The following is a 23,427-nucleotide window of genomic DNA, read 5'->3' as shown; positions in this document are numbered from 1 at the left end:
CATCACGTGAAAACGTTCGATACTCATTATTTTATTATTCTATATCTCGCTTCCTACAGGATTATATAGTCAAATTACTAACATTTAATATCCCTTTGTTTCCACTATTTTTTTTCACTTGAAAAAATATAGAGTCAAATCCTCCACGTCTAAGAATAAACTATAAAAACACGAGATTTTATTATTCATTTTATATTATATCCTCCTTATAATTTATTGTGTTAGATGTAGAATCTTCTTTCTTTTAAGAACATACTTTTTGATAGCTTGAGATGTTGTAGATCCTCATAAATGAAAATAATATGACAATGGAAGGCATTTTGTACCGGGTCAACCATTATTATTTACCCATTTTAACACACAAAGTATTAAGTCCATGGAAGAACCCAAAGAATATGTTTTAGTAAATGTATCCCCCCTCAGAATTGATGGTGAGCTCCAGGCGGTGGCGGAAGCTTCTGCAGAGGGCATGTAATCGGCGCTCATGAACCTCATATCTTTGTTGAGAGAGGTCTTCAGGGAGTGGATACTGTTGTGGCGTCTCCTACAGGCCTTGGACTCGGCGTGCGTCTAGATGGATTGGAATAGTCTTGGTGGTTGAAGTCTGGGCTCTACGATGGCTAGCAGTCTTTTGCTCAGAAGTGCATGTTGGCCTGGAGCTACTCTTGGGTTTTCTTTGCAGTGTAAGTAGGTACTCTATCTTGCTGGAAAATCCAGGGAAAATTGCCAACGGTGGATTTGATCCATGGGAGAACTTTGGTGTCCATAATTTTGACGTACCCATGATCCTTCAGCCTGTCTCATTGCCTTCCCATTTGAGTTAACCGGGCCAAATAACATCACTGAATCAGGGTGTTCGGTGGTGGATGCATATCGGTGCTCCTCTGCTACACCACTACTCAATCATTCTGTCTGTCACAAGTTCTCTTGACGTGGTTCAAGATCTTTTTAGCACGCTCCACACGGACTTTTCTCTGTTGTTCTGTCAACTGAGGCCGCAAAGACTGTCAGCAATTGATGTATTCGTCTTTGTCTCGAAGGCTGATTTCAATAGGTTGACGAACACGGAGGGTATCCTACCTGCTCCAGGAGAGAGCTTCTGAGGTACTTCCCAAACGTATGGATACATTATAAATCGTCTTCCTCAAGGATCAGTTGGCTTTCTGGGACAATTACGCGCTGAGGAGCGATGCGATCTCAACCCTCTTTTCGTAATGTGTGCTCAGAGTAGCTACTAGACATGAGTAAATAATAACAGTTGCTACATCAATAGGTGTTTTTTATTTTCCAAAGCTGCTATTATTATTCTTTTATTCTTGAAGAGATTAAATATATAGGTCTTGCGTATTCACACAATCCAAGGATTACTTGAGACAAGGAGATTAATTGAAAGAATACAAACATAGGCTTGTATGTTAAAAAAAGAAAATAGAGAATAAATATAGAAATATATAAATTTAATTCAGATAAACTCTATAAATCTATTATTTTTATACTATTTTTTTAGAATTCAAACAGTTTTATATATCTACCACTGGTCTCTAATTTCATATCCAAGCATAAAGTAAGTAAAAAGGCACAATATTTGTACACCGTATTACTAAGTATTACAACTTAGATCTGACAAGGAATTCCGACCTTGAATGTACTCAGGGGTGTCCACAGGGGTTGAATGGAGTGGATGTTTCCCCTCTCCAAATTAAGGAATTTTTGCTTTTCACAAGGAAAGTTTTTCGTCATTCGGGCAAAATATGTAGCAGAGCAAAAAAAAATTATGAAAACAAAATTCAAAAATTTAATTTTTCAAATTTTTTTCCCCAAAAGAGTTAGTTTTCTGTAACTAGCTATAGATTTTTAAAAAAATATAAATAAATGATTTTTTTTTTGTAGGTATGGATTTTTTAATTTTTTTACAAAAAATTTAATATTTGAAATTTTTTTGTGAATAGCTTTGGTTTTTGAAAAAAAAAATTAAAATTTTTATGAAAGGATTTAAAAAAAAAACCAAGGAGCAGCACAGACAAAACCATCATAGAGATCTGCAGATATAACAGACCTATGTTGGAGTTAAAAACGGTCCAGATAAGGGAGTTATCATACACTTCCAGTGGTGACCAGGCCACCAAACTGTACAGAAAGGCACTTTATTCAAAAACAGACACAAAGGTGTTAAGGCTTAGTCAGCAAGGACATCAAAACTGATCTTTCTTGCTGACACGACATATGAATGTTGCAGACAATGAATTTGACCAGCTGTATAGATAATGGCTGGACCCGTCAGCACTAAAGCTAATCAGTCCAGATTCAGGACACTGGAAAGGGAGCAGCAATAAATGCAGCTTATCTCTGGAAAAAGTGAATAACTTTTCCCTTATCCTCCATACATACATGCCCAAAACTACAAAATGAGCCTATAGAAAGACACAAGTTAATACAAAGAATGATTATAAGTTCCCTAAACCATAGGAGAATAAAAGCCCAGGAAGTTAACTTTGTGCTGTTATGAGGGACCGTACTTGAAGCTCAATATTATAATTTTTAAGGGTGATAAGGTCTATTATGTATTTCGTTTGTCTTTGTTTCCCTGTTTCCCATATTGTTTTTATTTATTCCTTCGTCCTCTTTTTTTCAATGCAGCTATTAGTATTATTTTTTAATTCTTGAAGAAAGAACATCTTTTAGTGTAGTGTGGGTCCTACTTTCTTCGGACCAGAGCCTGTATACTAACTCAATAGCTTACGTTGTAAATATGTTTCTTCATTGCTTATATTATTTATCCTTTCTTGAGATATAATATGTATGACGTATGTATTTATGGAGGTTAGATAGGCAAGCCATGAGTCCTTTCAGAAGTACTCAAGTCAAGATTAAAAGTCAATAATATACCCTTTTTGTTTCTTTGAAGTACGTATGTACAATTATCAGGCATAGCTAAATACATTCATAAGAAGTTATTAAAATACGTAGGTAAGGGGCGAATCAAACGTCCCATTATTTTTAAATTTTGAATAGATGACCGCTTATAATTATATATTTTCTCGGTCCTAATTAAAGATAAGATGGATATACATTTTCTCAGATCTGGATCGGTTTGAATCTTTGGAGGTAAGTACCCCCCGAACTTTCGGAAACTTATCGGCAGTCAAAATTAGACAGATACTTGTCTCAAATTTTATGAGCATTTTACGCAAAGTTCGGATTTTAATAAAATAGGAACCAGATTATTTTTTTCATTTTTACTGATTACCGATACCGTCACAGTGAATAACACAATGATATTAATATCATAATATTTTTGTATTATTATTATTAGAATAATTGTTTTGATAATATTGGACTCGTTATTACTTTTATTCTATCTTTCAACCTATTTTTCCGAAAAAAGATTTAAAAAAAGTTTGCCAATTCTTCCAACTATAAAAGTATTATTAAATAATATTTGAAAATTTAATAAAAATTGTTTACAGCTAGAACTAATTTGTATCCAATCAATCAGTCTTAAAAACACTGATTAGAAGAAAAGAAGACGAAATATGGACGACGGACAATCAAATACTGTATACACTTTTTGTCTTAGTAAGATAATGCTGGTGAAATAAATATGTTATGCAACTGTTTATGTAGATGTCGCTCGAAGCACAAATCAAGATAAATAGATATGCTACGTTTCATATAGATCATATATTTTTTTACTAGTATTATGTATTAAGCAATACTAGATTCCTTGTAAAATCAGGAAAATCCCTCAGATTTTTTTTGTGATCTGTAAAAGTTTGAATAACCAAAGCCGATTCGGGTCTCGGATCTTTTCAGATTGTACAAGTTTATTGATATCGGATCTGGCCATAAGAACCGTTCTATCTCTAATCCCAATATTAATCTAGAATACTATCGTTGTAAATGCATCAGTACCTCAGTACAGGTCTACAGAACAATGCTAAACCCTACTTACTACCAACTGATTTTGGCCTTTCTACACCTTTTGCTTTTGGAGGAAAGGTGGAAAGATATAATAAGGGTAACCACTTTCTACTTATACTTCAAACATTCTACATAATATAAAGCCAATAGGTATATTTTACCTATTTTTAAAAGTTATGACTCAATTGAAGGAATTATACGAATTTTGTTTGCATTGTGGTTACTCGATAACTTATAACCATTTTTCACGAAAACTTGTTTGGGGAAAAAGTAGTTTCGTATTTCCCGCCTTTTTTTTTAAACAAAACATATCTTGTTCATTATTCTTACATTGGATCACACCATAAAGTGTTGTAGTTGTCTGAGTGTATTCTTCAAACGCTTTTTGAACAGTATTGGGCTTGGCCGATTCAGTCGTGAATTATTTTGCGTCGTGTATGGAGGACACAAAGGAAGAAATTCAACATATTTGACCTTTTTAGTAGCTGAAAGGGAGAAACGCATCGAAAGCGGCAACGAAAATTTGCAGAAGTTCTTATGTATGCACCCTACAAACCCGACCTGGCTCCAAGTAACCACCACTTGATCCTCTCTATGACCAACGCGCTTGGGGGTACCATTTTGGCCTTAATCGAGGCCTGTGAAAATTGATTGTCCGAGTTTTTTGCTAGAAGGACAAGGACTTCCACAAAAAGAGCATTATGAAGTTGGATTCTCATTGGCAACAAATGCTCAAAGAGAACAGGGCATACTTGGCTTAAATTGGATGATTTTAACGCTTCTTATAAATCATTGAAATAAAGCAAGAAATACGAAATTACTTTTTCTCCAACCTATATTATAATATACATAATGTACATGCTATTAATCATTCACACAAACCAATAGAAGTATACAATTATACATAAAGAAAGGCATATATGTACACTACATACGCATGAAGAGGCTGAACAAATATAAAAAATCAATATTGATAAAAACATTATTTTAATCTTTGATAAGAATGTTAATGAAAAGTGTAGATTAATAGTTGTGTTACGAGGCATAATTAGAGATAACTGGTTATCAGTCATGGTAGGAGTTCAATCCGTCACTTTATTGCAAATGTTGTAATTCACTCTCCATCCTGAACCATTATTTATCACATTATTCATCTTTTTTAAAGTGAGTTTCTACATCTATCCGGGGAGGTTCTACATGGAGACCTGGAATAGTCCGTGTCACCAGACTTGCATTTCTAATCACTCTTTTTTTTATCCTCACTAAATAAAGCAATCCCTATTATTTAGTTTACATCTCATTGTTAAGTTCTGTAGGATCAAATAAATGCAGCCCGTTACCGAAGTTAGTTATGGACTGGTTTAATAAACAAATTCAGTCTGGATCGGTCCCACAAAAAAAAAGTATCGGTCATATAATGAGGTCCAACACAATTTTATAAAAAGAATTGTTGATGACGTCATATAAACTTTATAAAACGGTTTATAAACGGACAGAAAAACTTTATGTTAGTAATATATAGGGGTGTGATTATTGGCTTAATTGCAGTGAGCGCAAAAATTTAAATTAAGTATTTGTTGGTAAGAACAAAATATGAAATTTCTTATTAATTATTCCTCCCTATTATGAAAATTATAACTCATCAGCGAGAAAGGAACTTTATATTTTATAGTAATCTCTATCATCAAATACTTCGTCTCTTAAAAGTACCATTTTTTTTTCACATTCCTCGTTGCATTTACTCACACTACAATTTAGACAATATTACCATGCTTAATAATTGGGGGAATCCACTGGGAAGGGGCAGGATTGGTTGTTGTTTCCCTTTTGGAGGGACAAAATGTATTCCTGCTAAAGAGAGGATAAATATTTAAAATACTATTACTACAGGAAAAATATGGTAAAATTATATTTAAATAATTATATCCTCATTTTGTAATGCATTTTAAAAAATTGCACAAAAAGTAGGCGGAACTCATCATTCAAAGAAAGAGAGAGATATATATATTTTAACACCACGTCCATATATTATAGAATGAATAATATAGATAATAGAACGATAATACCAAGATTAATAGAAATACAAGGTTATACCATAACGCTTTTCTGACTGATGTTTGACTACCACCATGCTTTTTAATTGTGACGTCAAAGAGTAAAATATACTTTTACTATTAATCTTATGCCTAATTTCTAGTATTACATATATGCTGTAAATATATAGTTGTTGTACTCTATGACGTCAAAGTCTTTCTATCTTGCCCAGGCGATTATTAACTATGTAAATACGCATTTCTATGTTAGAAAGCATAGACTCATAATTGATGTGCGGACAATCAAACAGACAAATTTTGTTTTTTTATTTAATTATATACTCGTATTGTGGTGATGTATGTTGTTTATTTCGAGTTGAGTTATTTTCCTTACAAGATGTGTATTTTAATTTTGGATAAATGTAATCCAATGGAGTGTAAGCGCTGTTTACTGATATTAGTTTGCAAACAAATTGGAAGAGGGTGGCACCGTCTTGCGGCAAAACAATATAACTTCCTAAATACTAATATTATTTAACATAAAATATAGATGTATGTTACTCTCATAGAGGGCTCTGTAAAAAATATTTTCAGCAGTTGCCATTTTTTTAAACTAATTTAAATAACAATCTAAAGACTGTCACACCACCCTGCGGATAATTTATATTTCCTTGTCTGCTCATACCATTTTAATTGTGGGAGTTACAAAATATTTTGGAACTTATTTATCATCTAAAGTACTTTGCGAGAATTTGTCTAATCATTAATCCAATTTTTTAATACTGGGAACACCTGATAAGTCAGATTTACAATTTATTCATTCGGGTTAATCCTTCTGTATAATATAATTTTCCCTTCAGTTTGTTTTTCTTCCTAGTAACTTTAATCTTCGTTAGTTACTCATAATAATAATTCCTTCAGGAATAACTTTTTATAATTATATTTTATGTATTTTTATCCAAGGTCACACCCTCTCTTGGGGCCTTGGCGTTCCTAATCTCCTAACACCCTGCTACTCTGGCTCCCAACCCACCGGACTCTACGGACCCATCAACCCTATTCTGAACTCTACTTATGAATTTCTTGATGAGTTTTTTGAAGAAGTATCTAAGGTTTTTAAGGATGATTATATTCATTTAGGAGGAGATGAGGTTTCCTTTGATTGCTGGTAATTTTTAATTATATAACCTTTATTACTTTTAATATAAAATCCCATAATCTCTTATAAGGAAGAGTAATCCTTCGATTAAAGCGTTCATGAAGAAACACAAAATGAGAGATTACGCAAGGTTGGAGTCCTATTACATCCAGAAACTTTTGAGGATTGTCAAGTCGAAACAAAGGAAGTATATTGGTGAGAGAGATCGCTTATTATAATCTGTAAAAAGTATGGTTAAGGTTCTCATGCTCAAATGGTTTTGTTTTTATACTCGGATTCTTATTTAATGTTACTAATGATAAATTGAAGTATAAAAGATACAAGTAATTCAGTTGGAATCAATAAACTTCTTCATCCATTCAGTGTGGAACGAAGTGTTTGAAAATGATAAAGGCTCACTTAACTCAAAGGATGGCCTGGTACAAATTTGGTCTGGGGATGTATCTCCTCTCCTTTATAACATTACGAATAAAGGATTCGGTGCTCTCTATTCCAAGGATTGGTATTTGGATCTCTCAACTTATGGAGAGGATTGGGAGAAAATGTATGACGTGGATCCTTTAGACTTTAAATTATCAGATCCAAGTCTGAAGGAATTGATTTTTGGCGGTGAAGTATGTCAATGAATATATCCCATTTTTGTACTAATATTTAATAAGAAGTTGCTTTAAGTACGGATATATTTATGCAGATAACATTTCTATGCAAATTATTTTTCTTAATACAGATGATTTTTACATGTTCGTGCAGAAACTATGTCGTGTAGACAACAAATATTTTTTTTTTGTGCAACATTACATTTACATTCCAACATAATTACAACATTTATTCAACTTCATTTCAATCATATTATTCAACCATGAATTTTTCAAGGAAAACTCCATGATTCAACAAATACGTTAACAAAACAGGGTAACAGAGGGGTTCTCCTACTTCTTAATTTATATAAAATATGCTACATTTTAATTACAATAATTTTTTGTTTTCCGACCCAAGACTAATATAATTAAAACCGAAAAATATATAATTAATTGATATTTATTTTACTTGTTTTTGTAGGCCTCCCTATGGACAGAGTTTGTTAACAGCAATACACTCTGCTCAATACTCTGGCCTCGTGCGAGTCCTATTGGTGAACGACTTTGGACGTATAAGTCCTCTCCAAGGGATACAATGAAGTCACGTCTTCAGGAGCATGAATGCCGTCTTTTACGAAGAGGCTATCCTGTTCAACCTCTCAATGGTCCAGGGTTTTGTAAATATGACTGGAGGCCCTTATAATAAAAACATAAAAAAGCATATCAGAGACCGAAAACCATACATATATATAAAATCCTTCAAATAAACTTGTTTTTGTCAGTTTTATATTTCTTATTTTGAATTCTTATGTACATAGTTTGGAATGAAGTGTTTGATAATAAGAACAACGTCACAAAGGACACACTCATTCACATTTGGGTAGGGAACTACACTTCAAAAGTCAACGAAGTAACAAAGGCAGGTCTTCAAGTAATTATGTCAGAAGGATGGTACTTAAATTACATATCCTATGGTTCTGATTGGAATAACCAGTACAAGATAGATCCTCAGAGATTCAATGGAACCGAGGCACAGAAAAGACTCGTTGTTGGAGGAGAAGTATGAATACATTTGTATTGACATCAAGGGTATCTGCAAAGGGTGGGCTCGAGAGGCTGTAGACCCCTAAATTATAGAGTGTTTGCTTTAAAAAAAATTATTTTTTTCTCCAAAAATTTTATATTTTAAATTAAATTTTCAAAAAATAAATATTTAAAATTTAATCCTATAAATTTTATTTTTTCTAACGAGCTGTAGATTAAAAAAAAAATAATAATTAAAAAAAAATAATTTTTTGTGGACAACTGTAGATTCTTGAAATATCTTTCTAAAAAAATTTATATATGAAATTGTTTTTCAAAAAATTTTATCTCTTAGAAATTATTTTCTGATAAATTTAATTTATTGTGAATAGCTCTGGATTTTTGAAATATTTTACCAAAAAATTAATTTTAGAAAATAACTTGGGATTTAAAAAAAAAAATTCCAAAAAATTTTAGTTTTTGGATTTTTTTAAACTCCAAAAACCAAGCCCCTCCTCTCCAAATATAAGCCTGTGGACGCCCCTAGGTATAGAATTTCAAAAAAAAAATATTGAATAAAGGCTATTGGTAAATAATAATAAAAATGATAAGGCAAACTGCTTATTCTAAAGCAGTGGTTTCAAACTGTGAGTTTGCTCTGTAGATGAAAATCATAATTAGATTAATCTTCTGCTATTGCATATGCCATTTGGTTGTTTTGGTGGTACTTGGAGGTATTTTTATTTTCTTATATTTGAAGTAATATAAAAAGTATCAGAGCCACTGTTCCTTAAGAATTTAATTATATTATTTTTCATATTGTCTGTTCCGGTTATATCATATATCAAAGGCTTAGGCTGATAATTGTAAAAAAATACCATTAAGTAAAGGAACAAAAAAGGACTAAAATGACGTGATAGCCACAAACCTTATGTTACATAACATAAAAATATCAGGGGCATCTTCAGGGGCTGGGCTGGAGGGGCTATAGCCCTCCCACCTAAAAAAATTAATTTTGGATTTTTAATGAAAAATTGACTAGCTGTAATTTTTTTTTCAAAAAATTTAATTTTCTGGGAATAAATATGGATTTTTGAAATTTTCACAAGAAATTTAATATTTGAAATTAATTTTTTTACAAAAAATACTTTTATTAGTGGACGGCAGTGTATTTTTGAATTTTTTTTAGAATAAATATTAATTTTTGAAAAAAAATTTAATATTTTAAACCTTTTTCAGAACTTTTTTTTTTTTGTGAACAACTGTAGATTTTTGCAAAAAAATTTATAAAAATGTAATTCTTTAAGAATTGCTATGGATTTTTCAAAAAAATTTCAAAAAAAAAATGTATTTGAAATGTTTTAACAAAAAAGTTAATTTTTTGTGAACAGCTTTGGATTTTTGAAACAATAGAATCAAAAACCAAGGCCCCCCCCCTGGGATAAAAAAAATAATAATATAATATTTTAATCTCATGTACACCTTATTAATAGAGATGTAAAAGGGTCTAAAATCCCGGTGAGCGTAATTTAAAAAAAATTTATATGTTGGTTACCTACAAGATATTCCTTGTTTGTATCAATTATTCTAAAAATTCAAAAGCATTACCAAGCAAGGATGACTATAGTTTATAGTAGGGATGTACATATCGGTTCCAAAAAAATTATGTCCCATCAGAATTGAACACTAAAATTCTCTCCAAGAAAAACCTTTGATACTTGACGTCATCATAGATATATACCAATTTAGACTTCAATTAGGCCTAAATTAAGAATAATTGTTAAATATTCATGTGTTTTAAAGATACTTTAAGTTTTACTAAACTAATTTCAATGGTAAACTGAAGTATTTTGTTAAAATATTAGTGAAAATTATCCCTTGCATTAAAATTTGAAACAATTTTTCAAGGACCAATAAATGGGATAGAAGGGACATTTTAAGTCCCACATTAAGGACCGATACATCCCTAGTTTATAGTGATCACTATCAGCAGACATCCTTTTTCACATCTCTAAATATATTAATTTTTTTCCGATTCTATTTAAAGGCATGCATGTGGGGAGAATTTGTAAATAATCGTAATCTATCTCCAAGGCTATGGCCAAGAGCCTCTTCCATTGGCGAGCGACTTTGGTCTTCTGTATTGGTCAATGATACAAAAAAAAGCTTCTCCTCGTATCCAAGAAATGCAATGTCGACTCATTCAAAGAGGATATGATGTAGAACCTATCATTGGACCTGGTTTTTGTCCCTATACCTATGATTAAACTCACGTATATCAAAGACTCTTGTGAAGCGATACAATATTTATTTTATGAAAAATGGTACATATTTAATCAAGATAATAAAGGATATTTAGTTATGCAGTTTTGTAGCAATTATATTTTCTCGTTTTGAATTTATGCAAAAGGCAGGAAGCATTTAAATAATTTTCTTAGGCTTCCTTGATATCATAAATATTAATGAATATTGCTACATAATATTTCACTCGAAGTAATAGAATAGACTTCACTCAGAGAAGATTAATGTGAATTACAATGGTATTATCAAAACATAATCAATTCCTATGTATTTTTTGTGAGATGATGATTTTTCTACGACAAAATTACTCCTTATAATTGTTCTAAATGTTGATTGGTTACATTATAAACAGCTCTTGATAATCGAATTGATCTCACTATCAAAGACTCCAGACTTGAGTTGGACTTGATATCAAAGACTAACAATTCACATTGGACTTTAAAGCTATTTTATACTTAACTCAAGAAAAGTCTAAACACAATAGTTATCTTATATTTTAATTATGGATTTAAAATGAGCTTGAAAGAAATATGAGGACTCCAACTGGACTCGATGAAAATATTCAAGGACTGGGATTTGTGACAAAATAATTGAAAGTCGACTTGAACTTGTCTTGGCTATTAAATCTGGCAAACGACCATAAAATTGCAGGACTTTTTTCTTCTTGGAAGACCGGTTAAAAGCATTAATGATACCAGAACCTCTTTATTTTCTAAATTTAAATTGTTTAGGTTTAAGGATGAAAGTTCAATATGGTGAGTTCTTGCGCAAACAAGTGACCTGTAATTTTGCATGGAACATTTTCAACCAAGTATTTTTTTGCTCAAGGAGATTTAGCTGAATAGCTTGTTCATGTTCATAGTAGGGATTATCCTATTTAGATGGTTCCAAACGGTTTTCTGGCTAATCTTCATTTCCTAAGGAATAGAATAAGTGCTCACATGCTGGTCCGACTCGACGATATACCTTATTTTATTGACATTTTAGACGTCCATAACACAAGAACGGAATCATTGGAACCACCGCTTTGATGTTGCATTCGATACTGTATTGAGTCCATAAACAGCACAATTTTTTTCAGAACTAATTACTTAACCTAATAAGTATTTAAAGAAATGTATGTTACTCTACCGGGTGTCCCATGGAAATCTGAACACTTAGTAGTTTAATAATTAATGAGGGTTGTGAGATTAAAATGTATTCATATTTCGATATATTAAAGAATAAGCAATTAGTTACAAAACAAAACAAACTTAAGCTCTCTAAAAAATGACACTTGAATTTGATCGACGATTTTCCATTCGCGTACTCCTTGACGCTGAAAAACCCTGACGAAAGTCTACAAGCCGTTGGATATCTCCAGGATCTCTATCTGCGCATTCAACAAGTCTCAAACGTTGAAGAGAAAGAAGGGATCTGTCAATAAGGCCAAACTGGATCCCGAGAAGTTAAAGAAAACATTCCAGGCCAATCCCCTCAAGTCTTTGAGAGTCTATCAAATGCATCTTGGGATTTCACACCAATTTGTCTTAAAAGCTATCAAAAAATTAGGTGGAAAGATTCTTGCTAGGGTGGAGAAGCCACTTTTAACAACGTCAATAAAAGAAGCCCATCTCCTCTGTTGCAATACTCTTTTGAGTTCTTTTTGAACTATTTTTTTGACAATTTTGGGCCCCCTACAGCCCTGATGCCAACTCTTTTGACTACAACTTATGGATGCCTGTCAAGGGGAAGGCCTACAGTGTCCGTCATTTAAACAGGGATGCCCTCAATGGCACTGTCAGCCAGTGCAATTTTTTGCGCGAGAGTTTTTTGTTGTTGTTGGCAACCTGTAAAAGGTTTTTTTTTAAATTTCTTCAAGCTGTTATCACTATTATTTCATTCTTGAAGAGAGCCCATGTAAGTATTGAGTAAGTCCGTCTAAGCATGCCCATGAAAAATAGAAATTAACATTTAGGATTTTTCTATATTAATAAACCAAATCTACACTATTTAAGCAATGTTATTTTTATTTAATTTCTTTAATAAAATCTAAATTAATCTCCCAAAAATACAAAATCCCTCCCAGGCTAAGAACCACTGTTGTAAAAATACACTATTATGAAGATAACTACATATCTCACAAAAGCTATGTTATAAAAACAGCTTAAAAACTCTTACATATTCTGAAAATCAAGGTAGAAGACATTTAACTAAGACTAAATCTATTGAAGTTAAATTATAACTATTGGTTCAAATTTAATGAACATACTTGAGTTACAAATATATACATTGTTTCAAATTACTTTGTCTGTTCAAGTTGCAACTTGTATAAGAAAATTGTACAAGCTTCAATTTCTTCGTCCAAAAAAATACATAATTTAATTAAAAATTGGTCATTCTAATTATAATCAATGATTGATACTTATTATTATATATTTATGAGTAATAAAACTGTAGGCATTTGTACTTATAATGCACCACAAAATTAGATTTTTTATTAATATATTTTCATCCTTAGAATATTCAAATATTGTAATATCATCATCCAAAAGACAGTAAATCTTTCATAAAAATTATTTACCTCATTTTTAATTTGGAACTTGTACAAAACCTCAGCTTGTACATTTTATATAGATGATAAGATTCTCAATTCTTTCATCAACATTCCTAACTGGGTGGAAGAAGCAAATTTCTTCCTCGGATGGACGTGGATCTTTTTGAATCCAAATAGGGGAAACCAACATCATTTTAAAAACGTTGCAGTATGACTATTTTTGACTTTTTTTTTAGAAGACAAAAGGTTAGGATATACTTAGCCTGGCAGTATGTAAGAAAAATAGCATGGTATCCCTGACAATTTGAAAAATGTATAAGAGAAGAGTAGCTTAGCCATTTTATGTGATCAGCTGCAAGCACCAGTGAAAAGAAGGAAATAAACAGAAATCCCACTCCGTATCTAGGAAAGAAATTGGAAGGGTTTACATCTATGTCGATCCTCAAATCTACTGGTAGTCCAACAAGAACTTACACCTTAGTTATAACTTCCCAACAAATCCTGAGTATTAGTCTCTGTCTAGGGACTTGTGATTACTTTATAATTAGATACTCCGTCTTCAAAAAATTAAAGAATAATGATAACAGCTTCAGGAAATAAAAAATCCTGTTTAGGCTGAAGTTAGAAATAGTGTACGATTTTCTATTTTCATATTTTTTTAACCTATATTCATAAGCCAAGTTACTTTATATTTTTATGTTATTTTCTCAAGAATGACAGAATAATGATAATAGCGTTGGAAAATAGAAAACTCTCTTCAGATTGTATGCTATGAAAAACTTACTTGGACTTCAAGAACTCTCTATCTTTAATGAGCACAAGCATTTTATACTTTGATGTTCCTTGTTCAAATTATTAATAACAATGATAGCAGATATCGAAAATTTAAAAAAAAATCCACCCTTCAAATAGGTTACTATTAAAAATCTCAGGCGCGTTTTGTGCAATATTTTCTACAACTCTAGTGATAACTTTTGTTTATTGGGGGATAAAGAGCTCGATTTGAAGACAAACTTCCAGAAGCTTCAACATATTTCCAGGATTATCCTCAATAAATATAAAATAATGCCAATTCTAAAAATATTGTACGTGTTTTAGATCATATTTTTTACAACTCTATACTGTAAAAAATAAAAATAACATTGTGATGAACGGGAACGTATTTCTTAAAATATTTTAAATGTTCTTTTTGCATGGAAGTTTTGTAGATGCATACACTAATAGAAATATAATAAAATGGGCGTTAGGTATAAAGATCCAACTCTCTTCTCACCAAGACAAGTATTTATGAACAATTGTTTTATTTCCAGGTAAAATGCCATTTATTTTAGTATTCATAATATTAAATACAAAGAACATTAAATATTTACCTTGATAAGAGTAGGTGGGATGTATTATTGTACCTACTAAACCATGACAAGAGAGATCTGTGCTAAACTGTCCCTCAAATTATTTCGGAAGTTCAGAACAATCTTAAAACCGAGTCGCTTTTTATATATATATATATGACCAGAACATGACATTATCAACTATATTTTAAGAAAATGAATATTCATTTTATATATCTTATATACACAAAGTCCCCCACCACCAGAAAAACAAACAAAGAGGACAATTAAATAAACATGATGAAAAGTATTAAGGAATGCATTTAGTTTTTTGTCTATACACAGATATTAATTACTACGAATGAATGTCTGTTTTGTTTTTACCTACGATTATGTATAATGTATGACTTCGAATGGAGATATATATATCCACGTTTTTCTGTATTAAACCAGAACTGAATAGTAATAGAGTTGTATCTCGGTACAAAAAAATAATAATAATAATTAATACACTCGCGGTGTATAAGAACGAGATCAATTTTTGTCCATATTTAGTTTCTAGAATATATTTATATGGGTTAGACTGTGCTGAGAACGTCATATAATTAAATACACGACCTCCATGAACTCGCCTTCATAATTGGATTAACAAGAGGAATCCTGGCAAGAGATGAACATATTGTATATGTCGCAGCTCAAACATAGCAGGAATAACAAATTATGTATATATATTTAGGGGTAGGTGCTTGGTTTGTGGAATCTTATAGTAAAAACAATATTTATTTATTTTAAATTGCAAGAAATCCATAGCTTTTCACAAAAAAATTTACATTTTTTTTCCAAAAAATGTAAAAAATTAAACGCTCGACGGAATATCTTCTGTCTATATTTTTGATAGATAACGAGTGGGATTTGTGAGTATTTTTTTTTCCTGCTCCCATAGAGGCTAACAACCAATACAATAAATCTTTTATTGATTTTTATGAGTAAAGACACAGTTTAGAGATTAAAAAGGGAAAATGGTGGGTGTGTGTGCTCTTTTTTCTTTATTTGTTCATTTTTAATTAAATCGTCCTGATATTAACGTATACCTTCGAAAGAATAATTTCAGCTTTTTTTTTTGGTGTATTTAAAAAAACAAGCGTTATAATATAAACATATATGAATTTAAATATAATTATGATATTTTCCCTGCATTAGTCCTAATGTCAATGTAAAAGGTTCTCCTATAAAATTCATATAACAGGTGGTTGATGTTAACGTTGGTGATGGTTATTCAGTAATAAAATATATTTTGTTTGCGCTTTCTCCTTGTGCTCTCCAAAAAACCCATCTATACTAATGCCTTAACATTTTCTATAATGCTGCATACTTTTGAGTGTCCTATATTTTAGCTTTCCCTTGGTACTCTCTAATGGTCATTAGATTCAGGGTGTCTACTTCTAATTATCGCCTTACCAACAAAATATCAAAAACTAGCCTATCTCAGGAAAAAATCAATATATTTCCATAATTCAAAAACTGACAACAATATTCTATAGTGCAAATTACAATTCATTCAATGTAGCTACCCTCCCCCTGCACTAATGCCTCCACTTAGCTTCTAAACTGAGCAATAGAGACCGTCGCCATTCCCTGGCCCATCTTGCTGTACTCCTCCTTGATGGTGTTGATTAGGGAGGTATTTTTGCTGTGGGCACATCGATTGGTACTTGATTCCAAACCACCCCAGAAAAAATAACCTATTAGATTTAAATCAGGAAAGAGGGACCTACTCAAACCTACTTTTCCTTGTTCTGTCTTACAGCAACTGGCCAGCCTGCAGCCTGTATGATTTGCAGCGTAAATCCTCCTGGATACATCTTGCCATTGTGTTAACCCCAAATTTCCTGGCCATGCTGTCAATTGACGTTCGGTATCATCCAAAATGACAGTCTCCATCCTCATGATGAAGCTGTCGTCCCTGGACTTCCTCCTGTCCTCCTTTGCCTTCATCTTCTTCTAGATGAATGAGTCAGGGTGCTCCTTATCCTTCATCCTTCTATAACCTCTTTTTAATCCTTTGGATGAATCGTTTTTGTAATCCAAGTGTGTTAGCATTCTCCCTGTTCGTTATTTTGCCCTCTGAGTTCATCAGGCATCATAACGGTGCAACGTCTCTGCTCTTCATTAAATTCAAAATTATTTAACTGTCCGTATGCTAACTCCATCATAATTCACAAATTACTGAATAATTTGTCATTGTTACAGAAATCAAACACGAAAAGAAATCTCCATTGGATCATGCTTTTTATGACGCTATTCTACGATGACAATTAGAAGTAGGTATAAAGTATGTGACAAATGTATAAATTCTGTAAAGTGTAAATCAAAAGTATATTTCGGCAACTTTAAAGGACGACATATCTACTTTAAAAAAAAGATGAGTAAATAAACTATAGTGCTTCTTGCACGCTAAGACTTTTGAATGGAAAAAAACCGGAAAATAATCAAAGAGAAGAGCACTAATGACTTGTAGATTACCAACCAAACGGCATACGTAATTTCTTTACTGTATGCTCTTGTCGATTTCGACAATTGTTACATCCCTAATAACAATGATGACTTAGCAAACAAATTCAATTATATATTTTTTTAAACTTTCATTCATAGAAATAAATAAAACTTATTTTCCCCGAATTAATTATTGGTAATTGTTATTTGTCTACGTCTATCATTTTATGTCTGTGCAACAGGTTTTGCACAACATATATTTATAGAAAGAGATTCAGCTATACTCTAATATTTAAAAAAATATATATTATAGACAATGATTTATTATTATTATAATTTGTCAGACATGCAAAAGGAAAATTAATATAAGGTATAAATAAGCTTTCCTTTTAAGATGTTTATTAAAGCTTAATTCATCATCGACTCTTATTTGACATAAATTAACTATTGAAATATGAGCATTTCATTATCTGTTGTCAGGTCCATATTATAGATTCAGGGTTCCGTTCTACATATGGACATTATAAGTACTACGAATGAAATGAATATCAAAAAATACGGGTAGGGATATCGCCTTTTAGAAAATTGCAGGTGTAAATTAGTTGTGAATATATATAAGTAATACTTTATAAATAAACAAGTTGAAGGACACTGCTTTACCTTAATAACATTAATTAAAAATATTGTCAACGTTGATTGGTTGAATTAAAATTAGCTCTTGTAAAGTATTTTCTGGCTTTGAGGATTTTTAACTTTTTCTTTTTGGGTGGTGAAAGTTTTTAAAAGGCATATAATCTGAAATTGAAGATATTTACTACATTACTTATCAGCAGTAGTTTTCACAGTGAAGGTACAGAAGGACTTTGGTTGGCTATTTCCCCTTCCCAAATGTCCAAACAAATTAATTTTTCATTTTTTTGTGAATAGCTATGGATTTTTGAAAGTTTTTACAATAAATTTTAATTTAAAAAAAAAACCAACGCCCCCAAAAATATAATTCTGCAGACGCCCCCTATTGTTGGATGTAGTCCTATGTCATGGTGTCCCAGCATTGGCTGACAGTTGCCCCTCGACATGCACCCAAAAGGTGTTGTCGAGGGGCTGGCATCAAGGCTGTAGGGAACCAAAGTTGTCAAAAAAGATTTCAAAAGAACTTGTAAGACTAATCCAAAACTCACTTAAAATATTTTTACAGCGGAGGAGATACTTTGTTTCATTGTTGGTGTCAATAGTGACCTCTCCAACCTCCGAAGGCTATTTAACCACACTTTTTGATAGCTCTCTGATCAATCTGTTGTGAAATCCAGATACCTCTTGGATGGGCCCTCATGAGGGGATTAGCCTGGGCTGTTTTTTTAACTACTCCAGATCCAGTTTGCCCTTTTTGACAGAGCCCTTCTTCTCTCCAAGGATTCACACTTGCTGACGGCTTAGATGGTGGTCCTGGAGACGCCCAACTGCTTGGAGTGCGCGAAGGAAATTCGTCAATAACTCCCAAGCGTCGTTTTCTCAAATCATACGTAAGGGTTTTCACTGATTTTTGGCAGTGGAGCGTGTATGTATGTTGGGATAAATTTTGGCGTGTCTAAGGTAATTCAGCTCTGAGTAATTTGGTCAAAAGTGTAGCAACTATCCCATGTCTCTCCTTCATACATACTATATTTGGAGTTGAGTCTTAAAATCTTGAACCGGTCTCAGACTACTATGATTTTTAGTGGATCGAACTAAAGGACTCTAGACAAAGAGTGGACACTCAAGGCAAGGAAGGTAGGATTTAGTAGTTTTCAATTCTGATTGGCTTAAAATTAGAAGCTACAACATCTTATTCCAGGCACGCAGCCAGTTTGAACAAGCCGTCTCCCACCATTAGGAAGGAGAAGGATAAGGGCGACTACGTCACAACAATAACACGATATTATAGGTCGGTGTTAGGAACATAGTCTTCCTTGTTTTTAGATTAAATTGTTTATTTTTCCCTTGACTCTTCTTTCCCTACAGTTCTATAGATCAAACTAATTAGGTTATTTAAAGAAGTTTGGTGCGGGCCAGTCTTAAAGAAAGGTTATATCCAGACCGAAATTTCGATCCAAAATCAGTCAAATGAATGAATCTATACTAACGAAATTCGTAAATTAACATTGGTAATTTACGAGGAGTTATAAGAATAAGTCTTTATTGGCTTATTAAGCATATTGATAATGATTCAACGATCAAGAGTTCTAATAACACGCTGAAGTGTATGTCTGATTAAATGTAAATATTTACATAAATATATCGATGAATCAGTTTTAAACAAACGAGATAGGAGATATTTTAAAACATGATGACTTTGAAAATATGATTGTACCTATATTTTATTACGTTAAATCTTTGAAATATTGCATGTTACAGTATTATTCGAGTAGGGGAGACAAGAATAGTTGTATAGGTAAAATAACACAAGTGTTATATCGATCCGAGGACTGAACTCCTAATCAGTATTTTCTCCTTCTTCACATAAGATTTCCCATTTTCCATTTTGATGGCCCTCCTTTGAAACATTCAGGTCCTTGGGATGTGATCACATGAATTTTCTTAGTGCAGCCATGACGGCCTCTTTGATCACAAATGAATATTTTTTATATGGGGCGACAACACCAGGCTTCTTATCCATCGATTTGAGTGCTTCCAGACGTTTTTACACGTTCTACATAGTCTTGAGGTCCACACTGGTCTGCTTGACAATGTCATTTTTTATGACTCCCACTCTGAGCAATGGGAAACTTTTACGCAATTCACTTGCTCCATTGTTGTGAAATAGCAAAACAAAAATCAACAGCTTAAATTCTTTAGTCGGAAGTTTTAAATTCAGTCAACGTAGTCTCGAGATATTAGCATTTAAAGTGATGAGGAAATAGTTTTGATACATTTACTATGTACGAAGCAATATACCAATTTTTCTAAGAACTTTGTACAATATAACCTTCAAACCTCAACAGATTCAACCCTTTCAAAATAAAAAGTTTATGAAATTTAAAATTTATCTGATTTGTAGGAGTTAAAATGTCAAAATATTTTAGATTTTTAATTGAACAAAAATATTAATGAGGCATATTCTCCCCCAAAAAAAAAAAAAAGAAGAAGTAATTAAGCCTTGTCCACACAACTACGCTTTCATAAGAGTGCTACATTTCTTTTATTCGGATTCAAAAAGTTTCGCGGCAACTCGAGGAAGAGATCGATTTAATCTGAGCTAGTTAAGAACGTTGATGTATCTAATGGAATTTTTATTAATTATTGATAGAGATGATGTTGTTGTAAGAAAGGAAAGAACGCGAGGAGAGGACGAGAGCGAGATATATATTCTGTAAGGGATTAATACTAAAAAGATTTACATAGACATAAATACTAAAATGTACAAACACGTAAAATCTACTTAATAAAAAGGTACACACACCACTGTCTATTTAAAACAAATCCCTAAGTCATGAGATAAAAGTAAATAAAAGACAATACACAACACTTTCTATAACTTGTTTTCAAAAAAATATCGTTTCAGTTGAATCAAAACGTGGGCTTTGTCTGGATGCAAGCCCAAAACTGAAAAATATTCTGCGTTCTGCTCCAAAAACGTTTTTGTCTGGATATGTCCTTAGAAAAAGATACGAGTTTATCAGTTATCATTTTTTAAACTCTGCAGGTCAGATTTGACAAAAAATAAAGATACTTAAGTTGATTCCGTTGAGGGTTCGATATGTGTTAAATTTTAGGTTCAATTGGCAGTGGAAATAAGGGGAAAACGAACTAATTGGAAAAAATGTTAAAATTATTTTAAGCTGACGTAATACCTAGTATCAATGTAATTTATGGGTTATTCCGAGACAAATCAATGCTCAAAAACAGCAAACATATTCGATTTTTTTCCGATTTGGCACATATTTTAATATTGTTAAAAACAGATAAATCCAAAATGGCAGCCTTTTTTATCCTCCGGTTCAGGATTAAGAGTCTTCTAAAGTTTTGGCCTTGACGTCATCTACCCTATTTTTAAATTGCTGTATTTTAAATATTTTTGAAGATGTTTATCTACTTCAAACACCATTTAATAGCTTATTGTTTTATTCTTTTGTTGTATTTTATTATATAAGCCAACAAAAAGAGTTTTTATCCATAAGGTCACGAGGTCAATATTTTGACATCAAAAAAATGACATAAGTCTATTTTCAATTTCACTCAAATTTTTATATGTTAATTTGTAATTTATCATAAACATATACAATAAGTTTTTAGACTTGTAGTCGATTCCACTAAAATACTACAGATACAAATGTATGCGTAAGTAGAGCAATTTCTGAATATATATACTAAATATTATAATTGAGTTTTTGCGATATACATGTTTGGTTTTTAGCATGTAGGGACTAATTGGAATCGAATGCATCTCTAAAAACTACGTATACCCTACTTTAACACTTTTTTTAGATCAATTACTCCAAGATAATTTGACTCAGCAAATCAAAATGTCTGCTATTGTTTTAATTTATTTATGAGTCTAAAAAGTTATTAGTATTTCTACAAATTATATTTAAATACGACCCATCAATTATTAGAACTGTGTCCGTAGACAGAGATAGTTGCAATAGTTGAAAGTAATTTGGCTTGAGTTAGAAATGAAGAAAATTAACCTTAATAATATTTTTTGAAAAATAAAGGTGATGAGTTATTAACTTTCAATATATAGGGGGGATTCATTGAAACCAGGATTTCCCAAACTTTTTGAAGCTGGCAAACCCTTGGCTTCCATATAAACTTCTAGCGCCCCTCCCTCTAAGCACAAATAAACTTTTCTTAGAAAATGAAAACGATACATAAATGAGTGAAACACAAAATATATGTTTGGAAAAAAATTGAGAAATTAACGATAGCTTTCAACATTCCTGCTAATGGGATGGGTGTACTACTTGGTGAGAGATATTAGTTTCTTCACATCAGCTTGAAACTCAATAAGATGAAGACGTAAATTCCCACGTTGGGTAATTTTCAGTTTGTTCTTTTGCTTAGGAAGAAGTAAGACAACTATACTAAAGGGCCGTTCTACCAAATATGATCTTGGTAAAATATATATTGACCTTGTTCCATAATACTGGATTCAGGTCTTTTTTTTTTTTAAGCACCTAAAAATTTTAAAATGATATTTTTAACTTTTGAATGTCGTATTTACTTGAAATAAATTTTTCATCTACCTCTCTTGTTTCCTTACTCCTGACTACTAGGAATGAATTAATAACCCCTTCTGTTATTTTTAGTTATAAAAGAACCTGATTTCTTTCAGGCATATACCTTTGCAACTTTTCTAGGTTACCAAGCACGTTACAAAGTATCCGGAAGTGTTCCACTGGTAAATACCGAATTACGTACCTTATCAAGATTTCAAGGATCTTGTGGTGCTGTGGGGATCTTCATTAGAAAAAAGTTCAACATTGTCCTAGACAAAATGGTATAAAGGGTCCAATTCCGTCGAGTTAGGGGACAACAAAATCGGTGGGAAGTACATCACATTATCATAATCAAGAAAATTGAATGTTCTTTTACTAGTGTGACAAGGTCTTGCTGCCAGATCCAAGGTCGGTCTTTCATGATGCTATGGATCCAGTGGCAAGACTTTGTTGAGTGAAACACTGATGTACACCGTGGTGGGTGTTGAATTACAGTCCCTGCTTTAATATGAACACGGAATAATGTGACGTTCCCTGCTAACAACGCCAAGAGCCATAACTTACTGTGGGTACTTGTCCTTTATTATCCTAGGGACGTCATAAGGACTTTTTCTCAACTATATTTGTTTCTCCAGTTTTGTTTCTGATTCTGACAGAATTTTTTTTTGATTATCTGAGAAAAACCATACAAAAATTTTCATGCGAGGCTTCTGTTTTAGCTTGATCAAAGACTTGGATCGGGTGACCCTTTTTTCTTTGTTTGACAGGGTTAGAAGCTGTCCCTTGCGACATGCATAGCTGTGATACCGTAAGTGTTCATTGATGGCACGATGGGCAGTTGAACGGGTCGCTTCGAAGAT

At 32.2% G+C, this 23,427-nt stretch overlaps 1 protein-coding gene across 1 annotated transcript in view; it reads left to right on the top strand.

The window, feature by feature from the left end:
* LOC121115786 (beta-hexosaminidase subunit alpha) overlaps positions 1–11,080 on the top strand; it is a 34,601-nt gene extending 23,521 nt beyond the window's left edge. The window contains 5 exon segments of the mRNA XM_040709918.2: positions 6,918–7,122; positions 7,184–7,308; positions 8,510–8,751; positions 10,762–10,872; positions 10,874–11,080. Coding sequence (XP_040565852.1) covers positions 6,918–7,122; positions 7,184–7,308; positions 8,510–8,751; positions 10,762–10,872; positions 10,874–10,981 — 791 coding nt within the window. The 3' untranslated portion in view covers positions 10,982–11,080.
* Positions 11,081–23,427: the final 12,347 nt, after the last annotated feature.

Source organism: Lepeophtheirus salmonis, chromosome 4 (assembly GCF_016086655.4).
Source record: "Lepeophtheirus salmonis chromosome 4, UVic_Lsal_1.4, whole genome shotgun sequence".
Classification (NCBI taxonomy): Eukaryota; Metazoa; Arthropoda; class Copepoda; order Siphonostomatoida; family Caligidae; genus Lepeophtheirus; species Lepeophtheirus salmonis.
Note: the sequence above shows the minus strand (reverse complement) of the source record. Positions and strands in the feature narration are given on the sequence as shown.